This window comes from Micromys minutus (genome assembly GCF_963924665.1).
Source record: "Micromys minutus genome assembly, chromosome: 10".
Taxonomy (NCBI): Eukaryota; Metazoa; Chordata; class Mammalia; order Rodentia; family Muridae; genus Micromys; species Micromys minutus.
In genome coordinates this window covers 52,057,210-52,075,933 of record NC_137979.1, presented here as the reverse complement: position 1 = coordinate 52,075,933, position 18,724 = coordinate 52,057,210, and the positions used below count along the sequence as shown (strand labels likewise).

General features: G+C 41.7%; 1 protein-coding gene across 2 annotated transcripts in view; it reads right to left on the bottom strand.

Annotated features, from left to right (window-relative positions):
- The window catches only part of MAP3K3 (mitogen-activated protein kinase kinase kinase 3), a 64,168-nt gene extending 50,381 nt beyond the window's left edge, over positions 1-13,787 (bottom strand). For both annotated transcript variants that reach the window (XM_080922712.1, XM_080922713.1), the window contains exons 1-2: positions 13,648-13,787; positions 1,774-1,895 (exon numbers count right to left, since the gene is read on the bottom strand). In XM_080922712.1, coding sequence (XP_080778838.1) covers positions 1,774-1,895; positions 13,648-13,651 — 126 coding nt within the window. In that variant the 5' untranslated portion in view covers positions 13,652-13,787. The remainder of the gene's footprint in view (positions 1-1,773; positions 1,896-13,647) is intronic.
- Between the last annotated feature and the right edge of the window lie 4,937 nt (positions 13,788-18,724).

Here is an 18,724-nt window from a genome sequence, read left to right as displayed (position 1 = left end):
GGAAGCTTGTTTATTTAGGGAAGTGGATGTCTAAAGTCCTGCCAAGCAGATATTTAAATTAGGTTTTCTAGTTCTTTCAGGCCTCAGATGCAAAACATTCTGTCAATGAACCCAGCTCTTGGCTTCTTTTGCTCTGCCAACTTGGTATTGCCATTCTCATACGGAAGGGCTATTTGCCTCTGCCAACACCATTCTACCCTTGAATAAACAATTTTCCTCACCAGCCAAAATACTTGATTACCTTTAGCTTCAACTCTGGTTTGAATCTTTATCCTAATTCAGTATTTCTTATTCCAATTTGGCATCTCACCTATTTAAATTAGGTTTTTATTTTTCATCCCCTCTTTTCTTAAACACAGATCTCTGTCAGAAAACAAAATGGTAATGAAAAAACTATTTTATGGGCTAGAGAGATGGCTCAGCAGTTAAGAGCACTGGGGACTCTTTCAGAGGACCTGGGTTCAATTCCCAGCTTTTAAGCTCTAATTAGGATTCCTATGAAACTGAAGCTATCTCTGGGCCTTTTCCTGGAGTGGTCCCTTAGGGCCTTCTCTTTACCCGTTAACTGCTATCCATGCCAACAGTCCAGTTAGAAAAAGATCAGCTAACTGTAGCTGTGTTAGCAAGCACACTCCACATAGGAAGACAGGAAGGAAAGTGAGGTCATTAGACTCAAGCCATGGGGGAGGGGACTCACTTCTGGTAAAATGTTCCTTCCCAACATGGTTTTGAATACAAGTAAATTACAGCACAGGGGAAACCATACAATTAGACAAAATAATGTATGAAAAGTATAAGAATGAGACCTGATTTGTTATTTCACCCAGTTCTGTAAGATAATCACAACAATAGAGGCAGCTTTCTAAACTAATCTTTTTAACATGGAACAAAAACACTCCCCTAACCCCCAGGGAACCAGAATTCCTAAAGGCAGGAAATGCTCTGGGAGGGTATATCTTAGCAGACTACAGATAAAATAAAGTTCTAAAGTCTTATACTTTCTTTGTAACTCTGAACAATTGATAGACAAAGTTAAATGAGAAGAGGTTAGCTAATAGCAATACCCACAGGAAGAATGTCCTGGATGAATTTTCATCAAGCATATTATATTCTTAGGTACTACAACTATTACACAGAGTACTAGACATCCATTAAACTTTATGGGACCTTATCCATCCACTCTTTTCTGAAGGCCAACTTACCCAGGAAACAGGATAATAAGTGATACTAGACATGAGATGATTTCCACATCACATAAATTTAAATGTTAGCAGAGATAGAAAATGTTTTTCTATAGCAGCACTTGACTCTCAATAAAAAGACACTCTCAAATACTGAAGCCAGTAACAAGAAACAACAATAATAAAATCATTCAGCATTGCTCTTAAAATGTTATGTGATAATAAATGAATTACCTTTCCTAATTATATTTTACATAAGCTAATATGAAAATTAATTATTTTTTCCTGAGTACACAGAAGACCTTCCAAGCTATAGATCATGAATCTGATTTGCCAAATAATCAGTAAAAGCAAAAGAATTACATGAATATAGACTTCATAATAACGGAAAGCATTATTCTTATCCTTCATAGATGAAATGCTATGCCAAGAACTCCAGCTGTTGGACCCATACCTGGCTGCTATATATCATTAACTATTTAACAACACAGCATTCAAGCTTAGTATTAGAGTAGTCTTAGCTTTTCATATATTCCTTATTTAAAAACCCTCCCCAATAAATTAAGTCAAACTCTACCAGAGCCACACATACCTGCCTGTTTGGGTGACCTGTGTCCTTGTTCTTCATGGTCTCATATCCAGACATCCGGGGACGTCGGCTCATTTGGAGGGCCACCAGGTCCTTCATGATTGAGTCTAATGCCTCTTGTTCATCTGCATTTAAAGAAAGCACGTGGGCTAAGATACTTCAATACAGAACAATAAAACACCATTTCCACAAATTACATGGCTAACATTCCATGGAGTAAAGTGACAGACCCTAAGTCAGTTGTGGTAAGCCAGATGTGGTAGCACATGCCCAAATGCCCATCCTTAAGAGGCAGAGGCAGAGGAGCACTTCGAGTATGCAGCTAGTCAGGGAATACAGCAAGATCATTTCAAAATAACAAGACAGACACTGTAACTACAGTCACATAGTGGTTAAAAAGATAATTAAGATCAAGCTGTAGCAATCTGAATTTTAATGTTTTCTTAATAGTCATCCAGACTTATAGAAATGTACTGATTGGGTCTGAGGAAATAGTTTGTTCAATGCCAGAAGAATTCAACCATGAAAAACGGGAAAAGTTGGAGTAAGGAACAGCACCATGGCACAATATAGTTGGCTACTGAATGAAAATATAAATTCAGCAAGTCAATCAGAAACAGGATTGGTTCTAGACCTAGTCTTCCTTCCTTCCTGCCTGCCTGCCTGCCTGCCTGCCTTCTTTTTGTCAAGGTAGGAGCTCACTATTTATGTAGCTCAGGGTAGCCCAGAACATGACACCCTCCTGTCTTAACAGCCTAAGTGGGATTTTTACAGGACTGGCAACCATACCCAGCAAGACTCACTCTTAAACCTCTGTGTGTAAAAGAGGACATCTTAAAGGACCTCAAGTAGCTGCTTTGAACACTTGTTTTATATGCCTACCTTTATTATTTTTTATTGGATAGTCTCTGTATTTACATCTCAAATGTTATACCCTTCTCCCCCACTCTCCTTCCTCTTCCCCTCAACTTGATTCCATGAAGGTGCTCCCTCCTTCTCCCAATCACCCTCTCCACCTCAGTGCCTTGGCTGATGATGATGTTGTTCTTCCCATGAGGGTGCAAACCTTTCAGCAATTTCAATCATTTCTCTAGCTCTTTTATTGGGGTCCCCGTGTTCAGTCTGATGTTTAGCAGCAAGCATCCTCATCTGTATCTGTATGACTCTGGGATAGCCTCTGAGGAGACATCCATGCCAGTAAACACTTCTTGGCATCAGCAATAGTGCTTGGGTTTGGTGATATGCCTACCTTTAAAAACTGTTTTTGATTACAAACTTTACAGGCAGGTCGGCTTCTAATAGGGAGTCAAAGGGTAGCTCTCCTGGCCAGAGCAGTTCGTCACCTTCAAATCACTGGCTTTATTTTAATCCCTTTCTCTTGAAACACCACGGAATACTGGAGTTCTCACCCTCTGAAGAAAAACTGTTCAAAACCCAGAACACAAACCACCCCAACCTAAAGCTTTAAAATTCTCCCAGATATCTTTGCTCATTCAAATAACATTTAAAGGTTGAAAATAAGTGTATCCGTTGATCTGGAAGAGAACATGAGGGTAAATTGTCATACTTCCCAAGTGACTCACTTGGGAACTTAGGGCACACCTTTTAAAAAAGCAAGTTTAAAAAGAAAAAGAAAAACTCCACCCAAAGAGAATGCCCACCTTCTGCTCTTTATTCTTGTCCCTTATAATATTAATACTCCACAGGAAGGAAACAGCATGATTCTGGTCTCATCTCCAACTCTTACCTCTTCTTAGAAAACCTCTGAAGAGACTTAGAAAAGTCATAGAGAAAGATACCTATAGATATTTCTGACTGTTTAGAAAAGTAAAATTAAATTAAAAGCCTACAAGAAAAAAAAAGTAGTAGTTTCCTATATAATTCCACTTTAAAGTATATACAAAAATCATTAGTCCAGCCCAGTGACCCATGCTCTTTAACCCAAGTACTGAAGAGGCTGAAGCAGGAGGTTCTTAACTTAGAAACCATCTTGGACAACACAGCAAAACCCTGTCTTAAAAAAATTAAAAAAAAAAAAAAAAAAAAAAAAAAAAAAAGGAGAAGGGAAGATGTATTGCCCATATAATTCTAAAACTCAAAAAATTAGAAACCTTCAATTAAATAACAAATAAGGAAGTAGGTTCTTCATCAACTATTTTATACTTTTTCTAGCAATTTCTTCTACTGGCTGTTTAAGAGAATACATTGTAGGAAAAGTAGCTCAGTTGGAGCAGCTATAGAAAATTTCCTTGTTTTATTGTTTTTAATCTAATAACAACAACAAAAAAGACCCAGCCATGGAGGCAAACATCTTTGATCCCAGCACTCAGAAGCAGAGGCAGGTGGATCTTTGTGGCTTCAAGGACAGACTGGTCTATATAGTTCCAGGCCATCAGACTGGTCTATATAGTTCCAGGCCATCAGACTGGTCTATATAGTTCCAGGCCATCCAGGGCAACATAATAAGACCCTGTCTCAAAAAAAAAAAAAAAAAAAAAAAAAAAAAAAAGGCTGGAGACATGGCTCAGTGTTAAGAACAATGGCTATTCTTGCAGGGGACCTGGGTGCAATTCCCAGCATCTACATACAGTTTACAACCAACCAGTGAAGTCAGTACCCTTTTCTGGCTTCCTCCACGAGCAAGTCAAGCAAGAGATAAACAGGCATATATGAAAGCAAAACACTGAAGAGGAAACTTCTAGTTTCTTTGGAAAGTCAGTTATATCAAATAATGCTTTGCTAGGGCACACAGGTGAAGGGATGGGTGGTAGACTGAAGGAGAGGTTAAGAAAAAATTATGCCTACAAACACCAATACACATAAAATAAAATAAAAAACAAAACAAAAAACAAAAAGGCTGATATATACATGTGCAAGACCCTGGATGCAATCCATAGCAACACACACACATACACACACACACACACACTCACTCTTACTCCCTCCCTCGCCCCCCTCTCTCAAGCATAGTAACTAAACTGGCTTAAATGTGACAAACATATAAATTGATTTACATTATCAAATATAATATATAATTGTACTAACTATAACAATTAACCAGGGTCAATATAAGATAATAAGATTAGTACTAGATAGGCCTAGAGAGATGGCTCAGCGGTTAGGAGCACTGACTGCTCTTCCAGAGTTCCTGAGTTCAAATCCCAGCAACCACATGATGGCTCACAACCATCTGTAATGAGATCTGATGCCCTCTTCTGGTGGGTCTGAAGACAGTGACAGTGTACTCATATAAACAAACAAACAAATAAATAAATGTTTAAAAAAAGATTAGTACTAGATAAATGTTGTCTGAGAGGCATCCAGTAAAAATATTAAGAGCTTAACACATGTATGAGGTTTTAGGGTTGGGGGGGTAATTTTGGTCCACTTTGGAGACAGTATAGCCCTGAGTGGACGGGAACTTGCTATGTAGAGCAGGCTGGCTTCACAGAGGTTCCCTTGTCTCCATATCCCATATCCAACATGAATGAAGTTTTTAGTATTAATGTTACCACTGGAGGTATTAGGGATTTCAGTATTAAGAATTTAGTGGTAGGAAATATTTCAGAACTTGCCCAGCATGTATAAGGCCCTACTTTCAATCTCTAGGAGAGAGGAAAAGGGAATATTAGAATCTACTAATCCTCGTTTAGTAAATTAGGGCTGGTTTATCAAGTTGACAATTTTTTCTTCTAGGATGCTAACCAGCTCTCAGTGTTATTTGGTGTTCCCAGTACTAACAAGATACTAGGAGAATGGTTGAAATCTAGGACAGCTGATATAAGTGTGGCAGGAGTTTTATGAATTGGATTTTATGAGGACAAACATAAAACTAGAAGCAGTGACATATTTCAGTGATGCTTCTACTACAGACATAGATGAAAACAAGTGAGCTGAGTGGCTCTTGTAGGCATTGCTTCCTAGACGGAGATTTTTAACTCAATTATCAGCATTCCCTCAGCATGGAATCCCATAAAAGCAACTCTTAAAAACAGGAACTTTCTTAGAAGATGACAGTCGAGAATATGAACTTTTAGTCAGAAAAATCTGAGTTTAATGAGCCCCTAAATCATGTATTTTCTTTAAATCTCAATTTCCTCATTTGCAGAATGGAGGTAATAAAGCATCATTTTAGAGAATTACTGAAATAGACAGAGACGTGAAATAGAAGAAAACTTACAAATTACTTTTCATGGTACTTAGTAATGCTTTAAAAATGCTAGCTGTTATTGTCATCAATATGAAAAGGTCAGTGGAAAAAGACAGGAAAGACTATTTAATCTATCCTAGGGTTTAATTTATTCCTGAATTTTTATTAATGATTAACAATAACCATTTGCCCAATAGTTATCATGCATTATACATTAAAAAGCTTTTTATAAAGGATTTATTTTATATATTTTAGTGCATGCATGCCTGCCTGGGGCCCAGAGAGGCAAGAATGAGGCAGTGGATCCCCTAAAACTGGAGTTACATGTGGGTACTGGAAACTGAACCCAAGTCCTTTGCAAGAGCAGTCAATGCTCTTAACTGACGAGTCATCTCTCTAGTCCCACTTTGGAACATTTAAAAAGCAACCAGGAATGGTGAAGCCAACTTTAATCCCAGCACTTGGGAGTCAGAAGCAGCAAATCTGAGTCTGAAGCTAGTGAGCTCCAGGGCAGCTAAAACTACACAGTGGGACCCTTAAAAGAGAAATTTAAAAGCTACTTCAGGATGTATAAACTCTGGGGGCAGAAGCATAAACAAGTAGTTGGGGCAAAGGAAGAGTAGACCTTTTGAGTATGTGAGGCTAGTTTGGTCTCCATAAACAGTCCTACATCAGCCAAGGCTACATATGAGACCTTGTCTCAAAGACAATTAAATTAAAATCTAAAAAGAATAAATATACAAATACAATGTAATTTAAAAAAATAGAAGTAGATTGAAGAGACAGGCATAGTGATACACACCTGTAATCCCAGCACTTAGGTGGCCGAAGGCAGTAGTATCACAAGTATGAGGTCAGCCTAGGCTATATAGTGAGACTCAAAATAAACAAACACACACACACACACACACACACACACACACACACACACACACAAGGCTAAACCAGCTATAATGGCACAAGCCTCCAAATTCAGCCGTAGGGAGTCTGAAGCAGGAGGATCACATCAAGTTTGAGGCCTGGTCTCACAAAAAAAAGTAAGCTGATTTGGACAATATATAAACCATAATACATAAGTACAAATGTATGAAAATATTTTTAAGATGTGAGTAGCAAAAATCTGTATATAGATGGTTTTAAGAATCATTAACAGAATAGTAATTAACAGAATAGAGATTCTTTCAGAACAGCAAGCTATTTCAGCTATTCCAGAAAGCTCACAAAGTGAGAAGAAAAAAGTAAAGAATTACAAATAAGGGATAAAAGAGGAATAAAGAGAATCAGAGTTTGATCAATATGCTACCAGAAAAAAAGAAACATAAAAAAAAAAGAAAAGAAAATACTAGAAATTTTAAAATTAGGGTCATTTGTTGTGGCATGTTTACAATCCTAGCTTGAGAGGCAGAGACTGGAGTACAAGGACATTCTTAGCTATATGGAGAGATCCAGGCCAGCTATGAATAAATGAGAATGTGTTTCAGACAAACAAACAAACAAGCATGGGGTTGGAGATGCTAATTTGCTGCCAAGACTGACCACTAGAGTTGGATCTCTAGGAATCACACAGTGGAAGGTGAGAATCACCTGCCAGAGCTCTAAACCTATACATACATGATACATGCCATCATGGCATGTGTGTCCTGCCCCCCCAAAACACATACTTTGTTATTTATAAATAAATTTAGTGATCTAGGAAGGGTACAGAAAACAAGAAACCTATAAAACAAGGATCAGAGGTCAGTCAGTGGTCAGACTTTAAAATGGAAGCACAGGTTACTAAGAGGTCTCAGCAGGCAAAGGTACTTTGCCATCAAAACTGACAAACTGAGTTTGATTTCTGAAACCTACATGGTGGTAGGCAAGAAGTGACCCCTACACAAATAATCCTCTGACCTCCACAGATGCGTGAGCATGTACATGGTCACACACAAAGAGAGGGGGAGGGGAGGAAAACAGAAACCATAAGCAAGTAGGTACCTCACACTTGTGCTTTTTCTTATGTCTGAGTTATGGTGTGGGGCAATATACCCTCCTTTCTAGCTCCAGTAGGAAGTTACTCTTCCACACTGAACTTTATCTGAAGGGTTTTTAAGGTACTTCCCTTTTATGAGTTTTCTTAGTTAACCCAGAAGTTATAGGAAGCACCATGTCTTGTAATAAACATCATCATCTATAAGATATCTATTCACTATACCACAGTCTCTTCTCCACATTTACAAATCCCCAAAGTAATATTTTGTTAGTCAAAGATTTTTAAGACAAGGTCTCTCTATGTAGCCCTGGCTATCCTGGAACTCACTATTTAGACCAGGTTTACCTCAAACTCCAAGTTCCACCTGCCTTTCTCCCAAGTGTTGGAATTAAGACTGCTCTACCACACCCAGTCTAAAGTAATGTTCTAATCTTTGTCTTCACTTAACTAATGATGTTATTTCTTCATCTTGCCAAGGCTCTGTCTTAGCTCTGCCAGGTCATCTGATCACACTGCTCAACTCAAGAGTGCTTCAGAGTCCCTGAGCCAGATTTTACTTTCTCTTCATGATATTTTGTGTACTTCTACTGCCTCTACGCTGACCAAACAAAAAAAAAATTCCATTATATTTTTATTGATTGGGAATTTCACATTATGTACCCCATCCCACTTATTTCCCAGTCTCCCAGGTCTGATCTCTCCTCCTCATGGCAAAAATAATTAACAGTGCACAACTGAGCCCCATCTTCAATCCAAAAAGCATTTGTTCCTTCAAGAACAAGGATGAGGGACTAGGAAAATGGCTCAGCCTGTAAAGCTCTTGCCATGCAAACCTAATGCTTCGATCCACAGTGAAAGAAAAGAACTGACTCACAAAAACTGTCCTTTGACCTCCACATGTCAGTGCGTGTACACACACACACTTTAAAAAAACAAACAAACAAACAAATACATGGTTCAGCCAAGCCAACAGTGCATACCTGTTGATCTCAGCACTTAGGAAATGGAGGCAGGAGAATTAAGAGTTCATGGGCAAGTTTAGTTTGAGCCTAGTGTGGGCCACATGAGACTCAGTTTCAAACAAACAAACAAACAAACAAAAAACATAGACAATGGTTGAAGCTAAGAGTGGTGACCCACACACGTAATCCTACCAACTAGGTAGCAGAGGCAGGCATATGTCTGTGAATTCCAGGCTAGCCAGAGCTACAGGTTGAGACCCGTCTCAACTCCTCCTCAAAATTTTAAAGATAATGATGTATTGTTCTATTACTAGGAGATATAACAAATGGTTCAAAAATTTTAAATGCATATTACAAAGTAAAGCACTGCTTCCTAGTAAGAATCAATAGAATCGCCATTTTACACCATTTGTGTGTATGTATTTGCGAATCTTATGCATATGCCGGTGGAAGTCAAAGGTTGATATCAGGTATCTTCCTGTATAGCTCTCTAAATTGTGAGGAACATGATCTCTCACTGAACCTGAAACTCATCTAGGTTGGCTGGCCAGGAGGCACCAGGAATCCTCTTCTAGGCCTGTCCAGGCACAAGTCACCACACTTGGCTTTTCACATAGATAATAGGAATTTAAACTCCATCTGGTCTTCACACTTGTCTAGCAAACACCTTACTAAGCTAACTGTCAGACCCTTGTCATTATATTTTAATACTTGGTGAAACTAACTTAAAAGATTAGAAGCTATATTACACTTCATGTGTGTTTTGTATGTGTCCCAACTCTTAAGAGACAGAATGGTCTCTTCTTGAGAACAATTGCACACTATAATTTTTCATTTTTCTTCATTTATTTATCCTTAATTTTGAGTGTATGTTTGTGAGTGTGAACATGAGTGTGTCTGTGGAGGGGTGCACATGTGCATATACATGTGGAGAGCAGAGCAAGACTTAAGATGTCTTTTGTGCTCTTTACCCTTCTGCCTTAAAATGGGGGTTCTCTCTCTGAACTGGAAGTATACCATTTCAGCTAAGCTGGTTAGCCAAGCAGGGAGCTCCCAAGATCTACCTGCTTTCTCCCCCAATGCTGGGGTTATTATAGGTTAAAGCCATTCCTAGCTTTTACTGTAGATGCTAGAGAGTCAAACTCCGGTCCTAGGCTTGCAGGGCAAACACTCTTATTCACTGAACTATCTTTCCAACCCCTAACTGTCCTTTCAAAAAATATCAAAACTCAGGGCTAGAGAGATGGCTCAAAAGTTAAGAGCTCTGTGTGTTCTTCCAGAGGACAGAGGTTCAATTCCCAGCACCTACATAGCAGCTCACAACCATATGTTACTCTAGTATGGATTTGACATCCCGTTCCAGACTGTGGGCACCAGGCACATATGTGGTGTATGTACACACATATGCACACGCACACACACACACTAAAAGAATTCTAAACTACATCAAAATTCTACATGAGACTTGTATGGATGCCCTGAGACTGTCTCAAAAATCAAGTATCAGGAGCAGGAGAGGTCATTCAGTGGGTAAGAAGGAGCTTGTCCTGCTTTTCTGAAGGACCTGAACTCAGCTCCTAGCTCCTCATCTTCATCAGGATGCTCACAGCTTCCTAAAATCCCAGCTTCAGTAATCTCTCTTTTGACATTCACACAAACATATACACATAAATAATAATAATAATAATAAATCTTAAAAAAAGAAAATCAACATCTACTCATGATAAAGGCATGTTAATTTATTAAACTGTGATTCAAGATTCTCTCAAAACAGTTGTTAATCATGCTGAGCTTACTACAGGGGTGGTCTAGACAAACTGAGACTGTTCTTAGGTGCTTCCAAAAGCCTTGGAACCATAAAAACTCAGACCTAGTTTTGTAAATTATAATGATTACAACTCAAACCAAGTTGTCAGCCCAGAACCAACCATCTTTAATCTTGTATAATTCCTAGATACATGTAATATTTCCGAGTCCTTACCCATTTTTAATATATTCCCCTTAGCTTCAAGTTATATTTAGAAAAAGAACAAACACTAGCAAATAAGACCCAGGAATTATTAACAGCATTACTATAATTACTGGAAGAAATTCTAGTATATCCAAGAAAAAAAGATTTCAATAGTCAGTTCCAAAGCAAAAACGTAAACAAAGATTTCCCACTCTTTACAAGGATAAGTTGTAGTTTCCACTAGACTTTTGCTGAGGCTAACAGACAATATAAAATCTGACCTGCTTTTACTAACAAGTAAGGTTGTCAAATAGGTTTGAGTCTGGAGTATACAACCGCTCAGGGAAATATGACTATGAATCAAAGTACCTGCAGAACAGAGACACAAATTAGTTTTGGTCCTTTAGTCACTGACCTGAAGCTTAAGTGTAATGAAAATATTAAGGAATAAGATTCTTTTTATTACGTGTTTGAGTTTATTAGGTTCTGGGGAAACAGGAATTACCATAAATTTAAGGACAGCGTGGTCTACATGGCAAGTTCCAGGGTAGCTAGGACTACACAGGGAGATTCTATCTCAGGACAACAAAACAACAACAACAACAAAAAGAAAGAGAGAGAGACAGAGAGAGAGAGAGAGAGAGAGAGAGAGAGAGAACATACTCTTCCAGAGGTCCTGAGTTCAATTCCCAGGACACACGTGGCAGCTCAAACTGTCTGTAGCTCACACCCTCACACTGACATATGTGCAGGTAAAACACCAATGCAGATGAAATAAAAATAAATAAAAATTTTAAATGTGAGAGAAAGAGAGAGAAAAGAAAAGGTATTCAAGAGAATGCTAGAGATGTAGCTCAATGACAAAGTGCTCGTGTGTCATAAGGTTTGATGCCCAGCACTGGAAACAAAAATACATTTTAAAAGTGACATGGGGTAAAGTAAGAAGATACCATGCTCCCTGTTCTTTTTCCTTTGGGACTTTACCAACCTTGTTTCTTCCCTCCCAGTGTGGCTTTTCCACATATTCACACATTGGTTGAAAATATCTTGAAAACAGGCATTCATCTATTTTCATGATAATGAGATGTTGCCTTCATCATTGGATACTCACACACTGGTTTTACAATCAAAATGTTGCAATGTGAGGTCTGTACATTCAAGGTTCTTGCATGCCCCTATGGAACTTAAGGCTTACACACTGGGCAAGAAGGAAAGCTTATTAGACTATTACAATATAGGTCCATAATTCATAGATTTGGCTTAAATTCTGTAGCAGTAGATAAATATGGGAAAACTGGGGAGGAGAAAAATAATTCTGTTCCCCATTAATATATAAAGAAATATGTGTCCCATATAAGAAGCATTCCATAAACATTTACTGGAATATACTGTATTATAACTATAAATAAATAAATATTGACATGTGAGCCCTTACAAGGTTCCTTTTGTATCTCTCAGATGTGGAAAAAAAAAAAAAAAAAAAAAAAAAAAACTCTGAAATACAGCACGGAAAGAGAACAGAAAACTCAGCAAGTGAACAAATCCTTCCCATGCTGTGTGAGGGGCAGCGTGAAAAAGAACAAAGCAAGAACAAAGCAATTAATTTAAAGTCAGAATAAGGAGCTCCACCACAATGGAGTATCTGGCCAATGTGCTATTGCACCCACTAAACCTTCTATAAAAATGACTTGACCTTGCTATAGGGCAAAACAAACATTAATATTCCATCTTCATATGGAGCACTCCTACAAGCAATGAGTACTTCTGCAAAGGAGACTTTCACTAAATTTTACCTCTTTCTGACTTCGGATAATACTAAATATTTTTGCAAAACTTGATTGAGATGAGGAACAAGAGCATCACAGTACCTGCCCCAAATGGGGAAGCAAAATATATTTAAAGTGTCACTCGCTACTTAGCTAAGTCCAAGTCTTTTGGTAAAGTACCAAAATTATGCGAAATATATATAATTCAGCTCAAATATTGTGTAGAAGACATTAAAAAAACTTCTGATTTTTATCTTCACAGTAGAACTACAAATACTGACAAAAAGGAAATGATTTCATAGTGATTCTTTTATGTAACGAATGCCTCTTTCAAAAGTTACATAGTTTCAGGGATAGCTCCGGATAAAAATAAGAGCCAGATTTTTTTTTCCAAAAGTAGGGTCTGAGTGATAACCCAAAGCGTTTAATGATTCTTAACTTCCAGTAATCTGCGAGGAGCGCAGCTCGCATTTCTCTAGCCTGCTGTTGCTAACAGAGATCCGCGTCGAATAGCGTCGCAGTGGCTCCCCCGCATACCCTCCCCCCTGCGCAGGGGAGCGCACGGAGCTCCAGAGCAAAGCCCCGGGAACTCACAGGCCAGCCTGTGTGAGCAAAGGGAAGGAAATGACACAGGCAGGAAAAAAAAAAAAAGCAAATCAAGGAAAAGACACAACAGCAGCTGGGCCTGCACCAGGCTCCAGCCCCGGCCCCACACTGAGCTCCGGCTCCCCCGCCCTCAAGCTCGCGCGCCAGCTCGCTGGGGACCGGAGTGGGCGGCCCGACCGAGCACGGGCCCCGGTCCCGCAGACCCCTCCCCGGGATGCGACGGCCGCATGCCCGGAAAGAGAGCTACCGAGTGGGTCTGAACCGTAGGGCACCCTCAGAGGGTCCCGGTCGCCAGAACCACCATCCCGGTCGCGGCGCCGCCGAGAGGCGAGCCGTCTGCGGTCCTCCGTCCCGGGCCCGGCGAACTGTCCATGCCTGTCAGGCAGCGGCCCAGGGTCCTCCTCCCTTCAGCCCGGGGCGGGGCGTCACGAAGCAGCGCGGGCACAGGCCGGGGCGGTGGCGGTACTCACCCATGGTGGCAATGGCGGCGGCAGCGGCTACAGCCCAGAAGTGTCACCTCCGCAGCCGGGGCTGCATGCCGGGGGAGCAGGCGGCGGAGACGGCAGCGGGCCTGGCTCCGCGCGGGGGCCGTGGGCTGCGCTGGCTGCGCTCCGGGCCCCCGCCGCCTCCCCAGGCTCCGGCTCCGGCCGCGGCCGGGCGCTGTGGCATGAGCAGGGTGGCCCGCTACATCCCCGGCGCTCCCAGGCTCGGCCCAACCCGGCCTCGGCGGCGCCACTCGGCCGGCCCGCCTGCCAGTCCTGAAGTCCAGAAGTCGCTCCGACCGGCCACTGTTCTCCACCTCAGGAACGCTCCGAAAAACAAACCGCTGGGCGCGCAGCGAGCCCTGCAGTTTGTCACTCATGCCAGCATCTGCCAATCGGAGGCAGCCGCTGGGCCTTGGCACTACCCCCACGCCCATCACCAGCCAATAACTAGGAGGAAGTCAGCTACTCCCGCCCCTCCTCCCGCTCTCTCCCAACGCCCTCACTCTCATCCGCCAGCTAATCACGACGGACCAATCCCGCCTACTCTCACAGGATGCCAATGGGCGAAGTCAAGGCGATTTCCGAGGGCTGTCTAGAGCCTGCCAATCACCCAGACAGCGCCCGACCTCTCGCGCCTAGCCAATCACGGAGAGGGCGCTGAGTACCCGCCGCGGAGCGTCGCTAGCTGGCGCTCTCGGCCTCTCTGGCCAAGGTGTGGGCTGCTCCAATCACAGCTCCGGCTTGAGGCTCCGCCCACAGCCCTGTACTTAGTTGCGGAACCCGCGGCGGGTGCGCGGGCTGGCGCCGGTCCCCTCAGGGGCTATCCTGGCCTGGCGCCTTGTAAAGGCATCTTCTGTCGAGGCCCTCAGAAAACGACAACCTTCGACCCTATGGTTGTCGGCGACCTCGAGGTGCTGAGGTGTTCGGCCCCCGCTGGTGCGAAGTGTCCGGCCCGGAATGGGCGGGGAAGATTTGGCTCAGTGCTTCCAGGCCACTTGTGCAGCGCGATCCCCGGAGTAGCCGCGGATCTACTATATGGCTACGTGCGGGTTTCACTGGCACGGGGACGGTCGTTACTGCTCTCATTCCCCTGGGTCTCAGACCTCCGAGGCCACACCTGATTCCTCGTCTCCAAAGGCTAGGGTAGTGCTGGAATGTGGGTCCCCACAGTCTGGGTTCTGCTAGAGCTTCATTTGGACAAGTTTTGCTCTTAGAATTATAAAAGCGAGACACGTTTTTAAAAGAAGACTTAAAAGTACAGGAAAACAGAAAGAAAGCCCCTACCCTTTAGATAGTTTTATCTATTTCCTACCTAGTTATGCAACGCTTAACAAAAAAATAACTGATGTGCTTACACTTTTGTGTTTCCTGTGCCACTAAATATTGTCTCAAAACAATTGTACTGGTTGTGTGATCTTTCAAAGGAGCATTGTGATCAACTTCTTCAACCTCCATTGTTTCAGCAAATTATACACCCAGTCTTTAGATTCCAACTACCACAATTAGTGTAGGTTCCCTTTCTCAGGAGACTGTTCCAATAACATATTTCCGATTTCAGAAAAATCTTCAGATGCCATTTTCAGTTGTCATTTAGGAACATCTTGGGGATGGCTTTGGGGTGTCAGATCTCTTAAGGAGTGTCTTACACAATCCTTTTTCTTCATCCCCACCCTTGACCCCATACTATTTAATTAAAACTCGTGTCCTGTTTTTGTTGGTTTGTGAGTGTGTGTGTGTGTGTGTGTGTGTGTGTGTGTGTGTCTGTGTGTGTTGGTGGTGGCGAAGTTGTTTGTTGTTGTTTGAGACAGTCTCTCTAACTTAGGCTGTCCTGGAACTTCTTTGTAATCTGTCTTGTCTGAAACCCACAGATCTGTCTGCCCTGAGCGCTGGGATTAAAAGGCCCGTGCCACTACCCAATCCTTTTTCTTCAAATTCTCAAGTCTCATAGTCTCACCTGATTAATTCCTTAATTTACTGAAGTGCCTGAAATGAATAGTCTTCTTTTTTCTGGTGAGGAAAAATAGAGAAGACCACCAACCACTTACTAGATGCCAGGCATGTGATCTCAACTCAATCTCTCCAATGCCTGAGCTAAGCAAGCTTCTTCCTTCTACCTTTCCTTCAGACCTTCTTTCTGAGTTCCATTTCCACTGTTTGTCCCTCAGCCACTGAAGTCAAACATTTCCATGCTGCAGTTACCCTGTGTGCTGAGGATTCTGGCTCAGGCAGGTCTTTGTTCTAAGCTCCTGAGCATTCCACAGGCACCTCAATCTACAGGTCCAGACTGAAACCATCACTTTCCTCCACTGTTCACGGAGTTATCAGTGACTCTCTCCACCCTCCTCTAGATACCTAACAGTCTTACCCGGGTCTCCAGTCCTTCTGCCTCTCTCTCACCCTAGCTCTGCTAACCCAGTTCAGACCATCAAAGTCTCTTACTTCGTTTACTTAAAGTGTATTCATACCACAGACTGACTCTCCATCAGACACACAATCCTAGAAAACCCTGTTTACAAATATTATAACCCATCAGTTTTAAGATGAATTAGATAGGGGCTGGAGAGAGCTCAGCAGTAAATGCTGCTCTTGCAGAGAGAGTCCAGATTCAGTTACCAGCACTCACATGGGTCAGCTCACAACTGCCTGTGAATCCAGCTCCAGAGGCACCATGCACGCACACTGTCGTACACAGAGATAAACCAGGCACACACATGTACCAATAAAATACTTTTTAAAAAAAAAAAAAAAAAAAAAGAATCAAACGTGATGTAGTAAAGACGTCCCTCCAGGACCCAGTATCTCTTTTTCTCAAGCGTCTTTTACTTCTCACTCCTACTGTTCCCACCCCAAGTCATGCTGCAGCCACACTGGAAATTCCTCAGATCAATCTCAGCCTTTCAATCCATGCCCCCTCTGTGCCTCCCTCCCCACACAGTCCTGTATCAACTATGTTCTCTGTAGTGAATGTTCTCCATTTCTGCTCCCAGTCTCATTCCTTCCGGGGAGAATTAAGTCCTCTTAGGTCTTCGTCACTCCCTGAGGAAGCCCTCTCTCCCTCTCAAGCTGGGTTAAGGAAGGGCCTTTGCTGTGCTCCAAGAGCACCTGGGACTTCTTCCTTCATCCAAACACTTATTCTGCTCTAATGTAAGTGCATTTTGCAAAATAAGCAGAAAAACAGAAGCTGTCAGGTAGGGGGTGTAGCTCAGCGGTAAAGGACTCACCTAGAATGTGCAAGAACCTGAGTTTGCTCCCTTAGCACTAGGGTGGGGGCGACAAGTGAGCAAGAAAGAAGCTGTCCTTCAAATTGGCATGCCAACCATCTTTAACAGTACATTTGAAATACCTGCTGGGTGTGGTGGTGCAAAGGCCAGAAGACTGCCTCAAGTTGAAAGCCAGCCCCTAGACTATATTACAATGCCCACTCCTTAGGGGCCATATTGCATAGCATGACACTCTGACTCAAAATAACAAAGCTCGAGTGGTGTGCGTGTGTTGAATGTCAAGTGGGAACACTAGTAATTGAATGTAATGTCCATAAATATATATATATGTGGGTTGCTTTCCCTCCCCTCTTAACACTGTGTGAAGCTTCCTTACTGGGCCATGCTTTCTAAAGGCTGTCTCTTAGTTCTATATGGACTGCAAGCCTGTGGAATCTGAGCCACGCCTACTCCCAGTGCCAGGCCTAAGAAAGCGCTGGCCCTCTCTGGCAGACCTATTACATAATAGCTGTACACTTTCATTCTTTTCTTTCAAGAACATGGTGCCAATGAGACACAGAAGGAACAATAAAAACAATGGACAGAGTCCCTTAGGAGAGAGATCAATAGGTTTGATTTACAAAAGAAAAATTATTAGTAAAACTATTACCTGTTTCATGAAAATATTTCATTTGCAGATAAAGCATGGTACATTTTAGATTACCTGCTGAACCAATTAATTTACTGTGTTATCAAGGGATAATATGCATATCTCATAGAAGATTGTTTCAAACTTGATTTCTTAAAAATTATTGGTATTTTCTTCTGAATAAAAGAAGTATTCATTTTAAAGTCACACTAGTATAAATTTATCCCAAAGAGTACTTTGTAAGTAAGCAAAAGTAAAGAAAATTCATTGTAACCTCTTTTCTAAGTGGACATCCAAATAGCCACTGATAGAACAGTCAAACAAATTATGATTTAGTAATGTAACAAAATACTATGTACCCACAAATAAAGACCCTTCCTTTCTAAATACCAAAAGGATCCAAAATACCCTGTGACATGTGGCGGGGAGAGGGAAGGCACATGAGTGCTTGTGTGTGTAGTGAAGCCAGATTATAAAGGGTGACTTCTAATTTGAAAGATTTATTTTTATTATTTTTATTTATTTGTACGTATGTAGGGGTGAGAGGAATATTATGTATGAATTCAGGAGCCTGAGGAAATCAGGGGTGTTTTACCCGTGTGTGTATAGGGGGGAGTGTTTGTGTGTACATATGTGTTTGTGTAGAGCTATAAGATGACCTTGGGTCCCAACTTGACTGAGGCAGGAACTTCTTGTGTATTGCTGGATGTATACTTCAGACTAGCTGGCCACAAGCTTCTAAGGCTTCGGTCTCTTTCCCATCTCTCCAGAGGAGCACCGGGATTACAGATTGGGTACTACCACTTAGGGTTTCATCGGGGTTTTGGAGATTCAAACTCAGGTCCTTGCTTTTGCACCACGCCACTGAGTCATCTCTCCTGCACTGACTACTTCCTATTGCCAAACGGCAGTTTAAGAGCCTTGCAAGTTAGATGCTATTAACACCTCCACTTTACAGAGGAAGAAGTATTAAAGGGGTAAAATTCTTGTTCAAGACTGGCAGAGACAGAATTTGTTCTGTTCCCTAGCCCAACCTGGCTTCAAATTCAGGAGATGTTCCTGCCCCAGACTTCCCAGTGCTCAGACTGTGGGCATAGACCACCATTCCCAGTTACTAACTTGAAAAAAAAGTAGGTAGATAGATTTTCCAGGTAAGATTATTTGCTGTCTTTGTAGATGACCAGAGTTTGGTTCCCTGAATCTCCACTGGACA